At 34.1% G+C, this 12,563-nt stretch overlaps 2 protein-coding genes across 4 annotated transcripts in view; one reads left to right on the forward strand and one right to left on the reverse strand.

Moving 5' to 3' along the window:
* Positions 1-12,563, forward strand: part of BNC2 (basonuclin 2) — a 608,431-nt gene that overhangs the window by 574,264 nt on the left and 21,604 nt on the right. The gene's annotated exons all lie outside the window — the stretch shown is intronic.
* The window catches only part of CCDC171 (coiled-coil domain containing 171), a 161,478-nt gene that overhangs the window by 56,748 nt on the left and 92,167 nt on the right, over positions 1-12,563 (reverse strand). For all 3 annotated transcript variants that reach the window (XM_056514607.1, XM_056514608.1, XM_056514609.1), the window contains 2 exons: positions 5,856-6,001; positions 3,244-3,298 (listed from right to left, as the gene is read on the reverse strand). In XM_056514607.1, coding sequence (XP_056370582.1) covers positions 3,244-3,298; positions 5,856-6,001 — 201 coding nt within the window. The remainder of the gene's footprint in view (positions 1-3,243; positions 3,299-5,855; positions 6,002-12,563) is intronic.

Below are 12,563 nucleotides of genomic sequence, written 5' to 3' on the forward strand. Positions count from 1 at the left end.
TCAAACTGAGGAGCAATACCAAGGGAAGACCAAAGATTTTAGCAGAGATAGTGCAAAATTATTTCTTCCTCTGATGGGATTACAGGATCACAGAATCACAGAATATTCTGAACTGGAAGGGACCCATGAAGATCATGAAGTCCACTCTTAAATGACTGGCCCATACAGGATTAAACCCACAATCCTGGCATTATTACCATAACTAATAGATTATTAACCACACGTTAAAGAATCTAGTTATAAAAAATGGATAGATCTAATGTCTCTTACACTGTTTATACAACCAGAATATTAAGAAATAAAGAAGAAATTAGTAATAGAATACAGTTTATCAGCAAGCATAACAAGGGTTAATTTATAACAAAAATAACCTCAACTTTTTGAGGGGAAAGTGTTTCAAGAAATAAGTTTTCATATATAAAAAAGGACTGCCTATGGGTTTTAAAATCATACATGTTCTTAAATGATTTTTCTTTTTATTAGAAGGCTTTTTAAGAAAACTCTTTATGTTTGAACTTCAAGTAGATGGAATTTGCTTTCACCACTCTTTCAGTAAAATTTTATATATTTCTGTTATCATTTTGCTATTACCTTTTGGTCATCTTCAGTATTTTGAGAATAAAACTGAACCAATCCATAATCCTCTTGATGTCTCTGTTTGTCCTTGGTGATACTCTGTTTTGATTTTTCAAATTTGTTGAAATATCCACTTTGCATTTAGATATTTGTCCATAATATTTAGATAGTTTAAGAAGAAAAAAGATTGCTTATTTTATCAGTAACTTCTGTGGAAATAATTCAGCTCCAGGAGTAGAATAAAGATAGCTAATGTGACAAGACTCAGGGTAAGACATAAAATAGCCTTCTAAAGAACATCTTGTAAATTATGAAGGACATGAAACTAGTTGCTAAAAATATTTTCTCTCTTAGCATATCCAGTGCTCAAGCTCTTCAATAGCTATGCTTCATAAATATTCATGAAGATTAAAAAGGTAGCTCTGCAATGGTCTTGAAAGAATCATTCTGGGCACAAGCATGCCCAACCACTTTTTGGCAAAGTCAAAGGTATGATGCTGGATGTTCTATCCATTCACAGTGCAGGGCAGAAAATGGTGTAAATGATCCCTGGTCTAGTGGAACATTAGAAGCATGCACAGAGATCGTTTCTCTCGGCTCTGATTTCTCTTACTTTTGTTTGCAGACTGTTACACCCTGGTATACCCAGATGACCTAGTACCTACATTGCAGACTTCTGGAATTCTTATAGGGATAGAATATGGAGAGGAACAAGGCCACTTTAATGGATCAGAGTATACTATCTTATCCTGAGTCTAACTAAGATTACTAAGGATGTCTGTAAAATCCCTCTGAGATCTACAGGTAAAAGTTTAGCATTATGCATTAATAATACAGATCCTGAAGTGATGCAATGGAATTTTGTGGATATTTGCTCATGAATACATCAACATAGAAATATCAAAATGTTCCATTTCAAACTCTCGTAAGTAAAGCTGCAGTTAATAGTAGTACTTGTCCAACTTTAGTTGATTCTGAACTTTACCCATTTTCTTTTGATTTCTTTTCTTAAAACAAAAGTAATTCCGAGAATTTCTAGTGGAGAAAGAAAGGCTTATGGCTTCTTTTCTGGTACTTATTCCATTTCTTCATGTTCTGTTTTTTTACTGTGTGAGAAAGCCTTCATGAACAACAGTGTAAACTTTATAGTTTACACATATGCCATTTTCACTAATGCTAGGTAATTAGTTACCATTATGATGTAGGGTTTACATTTCAGATACTTCCCAAACAAAATCAATAATTTCCCTTTGTACTTCTAGGAGAAATAGTATGTCAAATTTTGAATGATTTACAATCAATTTTTTTAGTTCCTGCTAAAAGGAGCGTCCTGACATTTCTAATTCTAGTGTTTTCCTCATTCTTTAGGATGACAATCCAGAAAGGATAAATTTTTTTGCTACTCACTAATGTGCCATGTGGGCCTAACAATTATGTATATCAAGAATTAAGAAGCAATATGGTAACTAACTAGAAAAAAAAAAAAAAAAAAAAAAAAAAAGATGGCTGTTTATCAATCAATTCACTGCATCAGGTTAATCAGTATTATGCATGTGACCTTCTCTATAGCCTTTCCCCAAACAGTATAGTTGTGTCTATAACAGCATTGCTTTCAAAACCAAAATGTAACCTTGCAATCCAGGACAATAAATTCCAAATGACAAGGACATTATATGTAACTCTCACTGCAAAAACACAACACTTTCTGCATGAGATGAATTTTTAACCTTAAAAGAAGACAGAATGAAAAAGGTGGGGGTAGATAGCAAAACAGTCTCTACCAACATAGTTTGCTGCAGCTAAAACACATAGTTTTAGATTCTGTCACTTTCTTGAATATTAAAGGAAAGAAAACTTGAAAAAAGTATCTGAAAATTAAATTAGTTTTTGTGAACACAGGAACTAAAATGAAGAATAGATTCCCATGTTGCTGTGAATTCAAGATGTGATAAGGGAAATTAACACTCCAAGGTAATAAAAACACTATTTTGCTCTGTCTTGCTCTAGACTAAAAACAGTAATAAAACAATCAACAACTACAGCTAAAGTTAAAAACAGTCCTTTTGCCTAAATAATTAATACACAAGCTTTGTTGGACTTTCAAATAATGCTATACCAGGGCAAAATTGTGCAAGTCAAAGAGACTACTTAAGATATTACTCAATTTTAGAAATGCTCTAAAAATATTATGATGAAAGTATCTGACTACAGGTTACAACTTACTGTATTTTCCTTATGTTTTATCATGTATCAAAGAGTAAAGTAGCATGCACAAAGCCATATGTTTTATGGCTACCATGCACGTGGCATCACCAAATGGTCTCTGACTTAGCACAGACTTATCTCCATAGAAATTGTCAGACATCTGGATGGTCAATAGTCCTGACGTGGGAACCAGAAATAGTGCTCTCAGTGATTAAGGGAAGGAAAGTGGATTTTGTAGTAAGTTTTGTAGTAAGAAATAAGAATTTTGTGTACTACAAAGCTGTGTTTTATTTCACTAAAAAAGAACAGGTTTTTAGGATATAAGAAGTTGAAGATGGAAATAAACTCTAAGAAAAGAATGCCACCTTACAATTTCTACTCTGCTCTTTCCCTGAGCAAAAGCAGTGGCAAAACTTTGATATGTTTAGAAAACAAATCAGAGGAATTATTTTAAATTCTTACCTTATGAAGAGTGTCTTCCACAGCTTTCATATGACTAATGAACAATTCTCTGTCTCTATTACAAGACAAAAAAGAGAGGTAGATCACAGAACTGAAACTCACCTGATGTAGAAATTTTCTGCTACTTTTTAACTATCATGTCACTTCAAATAATTGTTGATAACTCAAAGTGTTTTTGTCTCTCCTTTTTATATCCCCAATGTAAACCTTAAAAAATAGTTCGTGTACCACTATCTAGCATATTTCCATATGAAATTTGCTTCTGTTGTGGACTATCAAACATAGCTGCAATTATGGGCATATTAATGAACAACTATCATTTTCTTGGAGAGTTTTAAATGTAACAGGCATCTTTGAAAGGAGTGTTCCAGCAGAAAGAGAATACATCCATGTACATTTCCAAAATAAGGGAGGTTTGGAGAATGAAACAATTCCCTAATGCCCTTCTATAGATCAGGGCTTCAGTAAGAAATATAGCTCTCATCAGTTATGCTGTCATGAAAAACCTTGGCCTCAACTCATGATTGACAGAAATAGAAGTGAAGTTGCATAATACCATATGACTAAGGAGAAAGGACAGCATGATCAACAAAACACCATAGGAATTAAAATGGAATCCATGCCAGAAAAGCTAATACACCTCAATATTCCAGGACTGTCTGTAATTTTGCCAGCTATGTGTATATTTTGTTTGAGCTTTTACAATACCTAAACCAGTATGATTTAGGTTGGAAAAGATCCTTAAGATCACTGAATCCAACCACTGGACTGCCCAGCCCACCACTAAACCAGGACCCCAAGGGCTACATCTACATCTTTTAAATACCTCCATACTCTACAACTTCCCTGGGCAGCCTGTTCAAGTGCTTGATAATCCTTTCTGGAGAGAATCTTTTCCTAATATCAAGTATAAAACTGTCTTGGCACAAACTGAGGCCATTTCCTCTTGTCCTATCACTTGTTACTTGGGAGAACAGACCAAGCCCCACTTCAGTACAACCTCCTTTCAGGTAGCTACAGAGAGCAATAAGGTTTTTCCTCAGCCTTTTTTTCTCCAGCCAAAATCATTCTTCCCTAAGGAATGATGGTTGCTTTCTCATTTCTTGATTCATACTATCTTAACAGAAAATACGGTAGGTGGCCAAAAGAGTAGAATTGGCTTTTACATTCCTAATAAAGCCACATAGCCTTTTATTTATCAGAACTCTGCCTTTCTTTGGACTAGATTGACAGGTTGCTGGCTGGGCTTAACCCACAACACAGAGAAATTACGAAAAGGCTACTGTATTTTTGTCAAGTTCACTGTTTCAGACTCTTATATTATTAATATTATATTATTAATATTAATTCTTACTTGGGAGGAAAGTGAAAAGAACTGCTAGTCACCACTAAAAGAAAATCAAGACAGCCATTCTCAGAACAAGCCAGACATCTTGCTGTCCTTTACAGCTCTACAAAACTTTAGGAAAGAAACTGAAAGACGCCCATGCATTGCCTACAATCACTTAGGTCACGGAATAGATATTAAAATATGAGTTTCTGGATAAAACCAGTCTATTTACCTACTTTGCTTACATGTTCCAAAGGAAGAAAAAGACATTTGTAATTATTATGAAGAGTTGGTAGAACAATGACTGGTTTGGGAAAAAAAAAGCCTTTTCTGAATATAAGAATGACCATAGAGAATGATCCTTACAGGAGTGCATAAAATAGTTTGGGGCAGGAAAAAAAAGGAGAAGGCTTTTGAGAACAAATCCTTCTTCGGGTCATAATCTGCTTTGATAGACTTACACCAAATAATATTTGTCATTTTAATTAGCTTGTTAAACATATCACTGCGAACTATATTAATTACATTATTTAGCCGGTGTATAAGCCCCTTAAAACTTCTAAGCTATTGTTCTTAAGAGGTCAAATCTACTCCAGGTATAATGAGAAATTTTAATTTTAAATTGAACTTTTTAAAAATCTTGGCCATGGACCAATAATATTCAAAGTGCATACTACTGTAAAAGTAATAGATTACAAAGTCTGAAAGGATTTATAATTTTATCTGATTATATAACTGTAAGAGGTTAGTAATAATCTCATTCAAGTCAATGGAACAGCTTTTGACTACCAATATTTTCAAAAAATGGTCCCTGAACATTTCCTTCCACTTTTCAAGTTATAGTATAAAAAGGCATGGGGCTTACATCTAAATCCAAAACTCTCTGAAATCAGCAGAAATATCTGTACTATTCCACAGATAAGCCTAGGTCCAAAATGGGTTTCAGCCCTTTTAGAACAAACTATCATTTCTTAAATAAACAGAATGTGAAGGATCTACCAAAGAGATGTTGTCAAATCAGTAAGGTAATTGGCACACAAAATGCTTATGCATTTTGGACCAAATATTTCTAGCACTATTATGGGATAACTATAGAAAATGTAACATACAGTACCTTGAAGTAACAGTTTTCTTTTTCGAAGCCTATCACTGAATTTCAAAGACAAGCAGATGTACTTTTGTTTTCTAGCATTACATTAGGCAAGGCTAAAACCCTGTGCATGAAAGTAAGAATTGATCTTTTGTCCGTTTTAAGTGATCTCCCCAAGGTCCCAGTGCTCACTTCGCTGCCGTGCAGAGGGCACTCTCTGCATCACGGATGCTCTCGCTCAGTCGACGCTTGTCCTGCTCCAGCTGGGTAAGAAGTCTATTCTGCTGACGCAGAAATCGATCTCTTCTTCTCAGCTCCATCGTTGCCTCGGAGAGACTCTGCAAGCAGACAGAAAGCAGAGTTACTTGTCAGCCCAAATAATTAACTTCAGTTTATGCCATAGGCTATTAAACAAAGTGGAAAACAGACTGACTGTGTAGTAGATTTGGACCATTGCATACTAAGGTTTTATGAATTCTCTAGTAAAAACATTACCAATTCAGAACCCCCCAGTTTTTAGTATATTGACTGTGAACAAATATATTTATAAAATAAAATAATTTTTTAATCAAGCAGGGACATACACTATGCTACAAGTACTGTATTTACCAGATCTAAACATGAAGGAAATAATCAAGAGTACAGCTTTAAAGAACACAGAATATTCTCAAAATGTAATTTAAAATAAACATTAAAGAAAGGCATTAACAAAGAAAGAGAATAAACAGAAGCATTTCTTTAAATATTATGCACTCTTCAGAAATAGAATAAATAATCTCATATTAACTGTAAGTGCATCAAGTACACTGGTTTTATGGTGCTTTTGCTATTTTAACATTAGCTTCCCAATATGCAAAATAATATGTGTATTTTTAAAACATTTGTCTCTGGCTTAGAATTAAAACAACGTGCCTTAATCAATTCAGATTAATCCAATAGACGAATAGCACACAGGACTAATTAATACAGAACCTGTCTGGTTGCTACTCCTTTTTGCTGGGATAAATCAATACACTTATAGACTGGAGTATTAATAATTTGATTTCATAATTTGTTACACGTTACATTTTACTTACAGCTGTTAATTGCCTTTTTAGAAAGAAATTCTAATAGGTGATTATAAACATTCTTTTACACATAGTGTATTTCCTGATAGATTCTAAAATATAGAAGAGAAGGCTGCATAGTTGCAAGCCTGAGCTCTTGGACTTCTTTTTTCAAAATTTAGGAGCATGTTTTCTGCTTGAATTCTAAGACTGCTCTATATAATTTGCACTCAATACTTGTCCCGGACCATGGAACATGGAGATGCTGTGAATGAGTATGAGGAACAGTATATACAAAATTCTGATAAAAATTTGGAGGGCACTGAAAACTCAACAAATCTGAAGAAGCTTCAGACCTCTTTAAGGGTCAGAGGAATTTCAAAAAGCATTATGATAGAGAAAATTTCTATAAAATAGCAATCTACTGCAAAGGATAGCACAGTCCTGCAAAATGAATTGTAATCTACAGACTGGCATAAATCTTCTTTTAACATTCCTGAAGAGAAAAGGCAACCAGTTACTTCAATGGTGGTGTATTTTGATGGTACAGCATCATTACTTGAACTCTTATTCAGGAATTTACAAAATCTAGGCTGAAATTAATCACAACTGTAAGAAAAATAAATTGAAGTTTATTTAAGAAACTCTAAATCCAGAAATGTTAATATTATTCTTTACAGGTTGAGTAAATCTATTTTGATTCTTATGTTCTTATTTTCAATAAACAATTTATATATTTCCCCTAAGGAAAGATAAACACACAGATAGCATTCATCCACTGCACAAAGATACTCGAAACCAGAAGTCTTGCTTTCAAAAATTCTACCCTAAAGTCATTGGCAGCTATCAAAGCTCTGTCTACACAGATGACATTGTGAATTATCAGATTTTCAGAAATTTTATTTCCAAGAACCCAAATGTCAATTAGCATGGATAAAATGATCCATCTCTTCTTATTCAAAACCAAAGAGTATTATCTTCTTTCAGTTATTGTGTTTACTGTTTGCTTTCAACTTTGACGAAAGCATTCTGAAAACCAAGTCAAGTAACCCCTCCACCCATATTCCCACCTTTGGCAAAAAGACCATACTTGAACAGAGAACAAGGTCTCTGTAACCCATGTTTGATCCAACCCAGTTTCCCACCTGATTGAAAAACCTGGTCTTAAGTAGTTTCTGCTATTATTTTGATGCAAGAAGCTTTTGATGTAGACACTGTTGAATGGATTTTGGCCCCAAGACCCTAGCAGTCTAAAAGAGTAGAGAAAGACAGGATAATAGGAACATTATGCATATTTATTTCATTTTTATTATAGCCATCCATCTGCAGGGGTTGCACAGTTGTCAGCTCCCACATAAATCTTTCATTAGTGACCACAAACAGTGAAAAGACCCACTAGTCAAAATCTTCTGTGAGCTGCTGACTAATCTAGGTTACTCATTAGAAGCACATGTCTATTAATGAGGCAATATCAGGGCCTGTTTTAAGAGGCATGGTCAGCAATCCACACTAGCTGGTGATGAAACAGTACAGAAATGGTTAAATTAAGCATCTCACTGAAGAGCTCCTTTATTATATTCAAAAAGAACCCCATTATTTACAGAAATCTCTAAAGGATTCAGACTTTATCTTCTAGTAATATTGCAATATCTAAGCAAAATGGAATCTGATTTTAGCACTCCAAAAGCAGTTTCAGCAATTACTTGAAGCTTCTTGCTACTGTGGATTAAAGTCAAGCCTTGGAAATGTTCAAATACAGTGTGGTGTATTATAAAATAATGGCTGGTAAGCCTCTTTTTTTGCTTCTTCAGATTGATCTAATTAAAACCCTTGATAAACTTTATGGACTCTAATATTTCCAGATGAGTGACTGAAACCAAGAGGGTGTGCCTCAAGGCAGCAAGGCAACAATGATAAGCAGCAGGTTAGCCACTAATTTCTCAGCTAGGGTAGATTGTGAAAGTGTGATGTTCTGATATCCAAGAAAGTGTTCAGGAGAGAATAGGATAAATCAAGTTTAATAACTCTGCTCCTAATTGTTCCCTCAATGCTCCACTCTAATTACTTGGAGAACTCTCCTGACTGTCACCTGATATTAAGTTGTTGGAGGCTGAGTGTGGAGCAGTGAGATAATCAATAAACATTTAGTGGGGAGAAGAATGAAGATCCCGTTAAGCAGTGGGAACCTGCAGCACCCAAAGCCCTTCTGCTCATGAGAAAACCTATGGGAGAGCCATAGTGATTGCAAAGCAATAATCCAAAGCACTGGTTTTAGGCTTTGAGGCCTTTAGGCAACAGTACATTTGAGAAAAAAAGGTTAACACGGTCACCCTAATTACAGCCCATTTTCACATTCTTCATATATAAGCAAAGACAAGCCAATTAGGTAGAAAGGAAGATAAGGGAAGTTTTATTTGTATACTAATTAAACCCCTGATGAAATTAAAGGAAAAACATACAGCTCTGTAATTGTGTCTGAGAAAGGTCACTTCAGGTTCAGTTATCAGAAAAGCACAGCCTTGAGATATTTCACTTAATCCACAATATAGCCCTTATTTTGCCCCCCAGGTCTTAGTATTTACAAAAATAAGAAAATTTCAAAACCTGATAATGCATTTATCTTGAAGTGTTTTCTGTGGACAATTACAACTGTTAGAAAGTTGAGGCTAACTATGATAAGAAGAATGAAGGTTTTAAAAACCTAGTATGTTTGCACATAGTTCTGTGAAGATGCTGAGCTTTCACTTTCAAGTACAAGTGATTCTGAACCAACTTAGAAGCTAAACTTCAATTTATTAGCATTCTGTAAAATGCCAGTTATCTGTCTTTCTGAGGTTTTTAGGCATTCAGGTGCTAACTCAGACATAACTGCACTCCTTCCCCTCCAGTCTGCCAAAATCTCATAATCTCATCAGAATTTTTAGGAGTTTCCTTTAGAGACATTTAGATTTAGACCTTTCTCCCCTCCCAAATTAAGCATAAAAAACATTTGTTGGAGAGAACAGCAAGCAACTGATAGCACTGAAGAAAAATCTCATTGGCTGGCTGTTGGTTTGTCCTTCCACAAGCTTCCTTTAACAAGTTTAGGTTTTGCAGTGAGGAATTTTTTTATTCAAAACCCATTACAAAAAGAAGTCAAAGTTTAATATTCTTTACACATAAAAAGGATTCTATTCAAAAGACAACAGATGGACAATCACTCTAGATGAACAATGACAGTCATACAGTTTAAATTCATGCAAAGCATGTGTGACACATTTATACTGAGACTGTATTTTCCAAGATCAACTAAAGCTAGATCAAACTGCTTAGTAAATTAGATTTAAATAACACAGACACGACACAGCAGTACAAAATATGCAAACACACTTCAGTATGCATATAATGAACTAATTTGTGAAAGTGAAGATTTTCTCTTTCAGATGAAGTTTTATATACATATTCTCTATTTAGATGCAAAATATTACTTTTTAATAATAGATTCTAAAAGCTGCCCTACACCCACAACTAATAAATTTCACAATTAAAAATAAAAATTTAGCCGGCATCCATTTCTTCACCAGTTTAAACACATTTCCCATTATCCTTGTTGGCAAACATAATGACCTCCGACTGGCCCTCAAAAATCTACAAGTAATCTTGAAAAGTCTGCAGTTTCAAATGGTTTAAATCCAACAGGAACAACAACCTACAGTAATATTTAATGTTTACCATAATTTTAGTGTGTTCCAATGCAAACCAAATACATCAGCTCAAACTATACACCTAAAATTCCACAGGATATTTTTTGAAAAGAATCTTTATTTATTAAAAAGAAATAAAAAGTATGCTTCTTCTATCAAAAGAGTGGATTTAAAATCATAGGGGAAAATGCTGTGACAAAAAAAAATCATAACTGAGACCTCTCGTCAATACTTTAAAAAAAAAATCAAACACATCTAAGAAGTACATTGAGACCCATGTCAAGAAGTAAGATGGATTTACACTTCTCAGAAACTATCAAGATACTGTATCTGGATTCATTATGTGTTTCACAGTGTCTGCAGTAGTGTCTTAAAACAGTTTGAAATGAACTCCTTGTGACTGATCTGCTCTTGCAAAGCACAACTGAGGCTGACCACCCATGACATCCCTTAAAAAAAAAATGCTTTCCTACGCCCTTTAAATTTTGCTAGAAAAAAAAACCATGAGTGCTCAAAAGGACACTTGAGCTGTACCTGCATTGCAGAAAAAAAAACCAGTGATTTTTTTCAACCTCTTTGCTACTGGACTTTTATCCTGACAATGATGTTTTCATATGCTGGTATTGAGAGAAAGAACATACATTATGACTCATCTCTGAAGTATATGACATAGCATAGAAACAGCTAAAAATAGTTTACAGATCTCAGTGTATCTAACAAGGTGCAAAATGCTCTTCATGTCTTTGTCAGAGCCTTGTGTAATGAGGTCACAGAGCATGAGTGGGTCTACTAAGCAAAACAAATACCAACCAGCAAAATCATTTTAATAAATACCCGACAAAATGCTGGTGAATGATGAGATATTTGCAGGCATATTTTCACAATTCTAACACAATGTCAGATACAATTGTTTGTGATTGTTTGATATGGAAAACTCCCATAATATTGGAGTACAAACTATCGTTTATCCAGATTACTACCAAAAATCAAACAGCTAAAGACGATATGAGTTAAATGACAATACATGTAGCTCTAAAAACAGTTGTGATATATACCTAATGTACAAGATCTAGAGCCCAAGTATTATAGAAACATTTAAATGAAATTTTATTTTAGAGTTGTTCAATAGACGGAGTAGGAAAAATGCACACATTTACATTTTGTAAGAGAATTTTCTTACAAAAGTCACTTGAAACGTAGGGCACCCATGTCATGAAAGTAAACAACATTCATAACCTATGTATGTGTAGACAACTGTTCATTTATTGACAGAAACATGGCCCTCTGACATCCAAGCAACTTTAGGTACCTCAAACACCTCACCTGCAGTAATTCAGGCAGGATTACAGTTCCTCAAAGACTTATGGCTACTTTTAATATCTCTTTGCTATACTGCAAACATTTGTCAATAGAAAATCTATTCTGATCAACAAGAAAGAAATCTATTTTACAACTGCATTAGCTCAAGATGTTTAAGAAAGTATGACTGAAAATGCTTTGTGAAGTCATTGAGTTAGATATGTTTTAAAGTTATTGTGAATGAAAAGAGTTTAGCAATTTAAATAAAGTAGCTTTTTCTGAATAATTTCACACAATAAAATTTCTTCCAGAAGACACATCATATGCTCATTCAGCTTCAAAGTAAAAACTTTTAAAATTAAGTAATTAAAAAATACAAACTGCTCACACATAGACTAGATCTTCATTGACTATTGAGGGAGATTGTTTTGAATAAGAAGATGCACTGGACATTTCAGACATACACTAATCCAAACAGAGAATAATTGAGACCTACTTTTAAACTGTGTTTTGGAAGATGATTAAGTACATGATAAAATTTATGCACATTATAATTTCAAAATTTTAATCATCTTCTAAGCTAAGTGAATTACATTAGTATTACTGGAAAGCTGCATTACACCACTTAATAGAAAAAATACAATTTTATAAAAACTCAGGCTTTATCACTATGAGTTTTAAGAATAATCCTTGAAGTTAAGTAAGAATAAATTTTTGGAATCACATGAATGGTGACATGAGTACAAGATCATTCACTCCTTACTCAATTTCTGACACACTACCCGTGTGACTGATGTTTATTTTTTCTCCTTAGAAACATAAATTTCTCTCCCAGCACAACATTCAGCCCTTTGCAGTCACAGACTAGAAAA

Source organism: Oenanthe melanoleuca, chromosome Z, assembly GCF_029582105.1.
Source record: "Oenanthe melanoleuca isolate GR-GAL-2019-014 chromosome Z, OMel1.0, whole genome shotgun sequence".
In the NCBI taxonomy this organism is placed as follows: Eukaryota; Metazoa; Chordata; class Aves; order Passeriformes; family Muscicapidae; genus Oenanthe; species Oenanthe melanoleuca.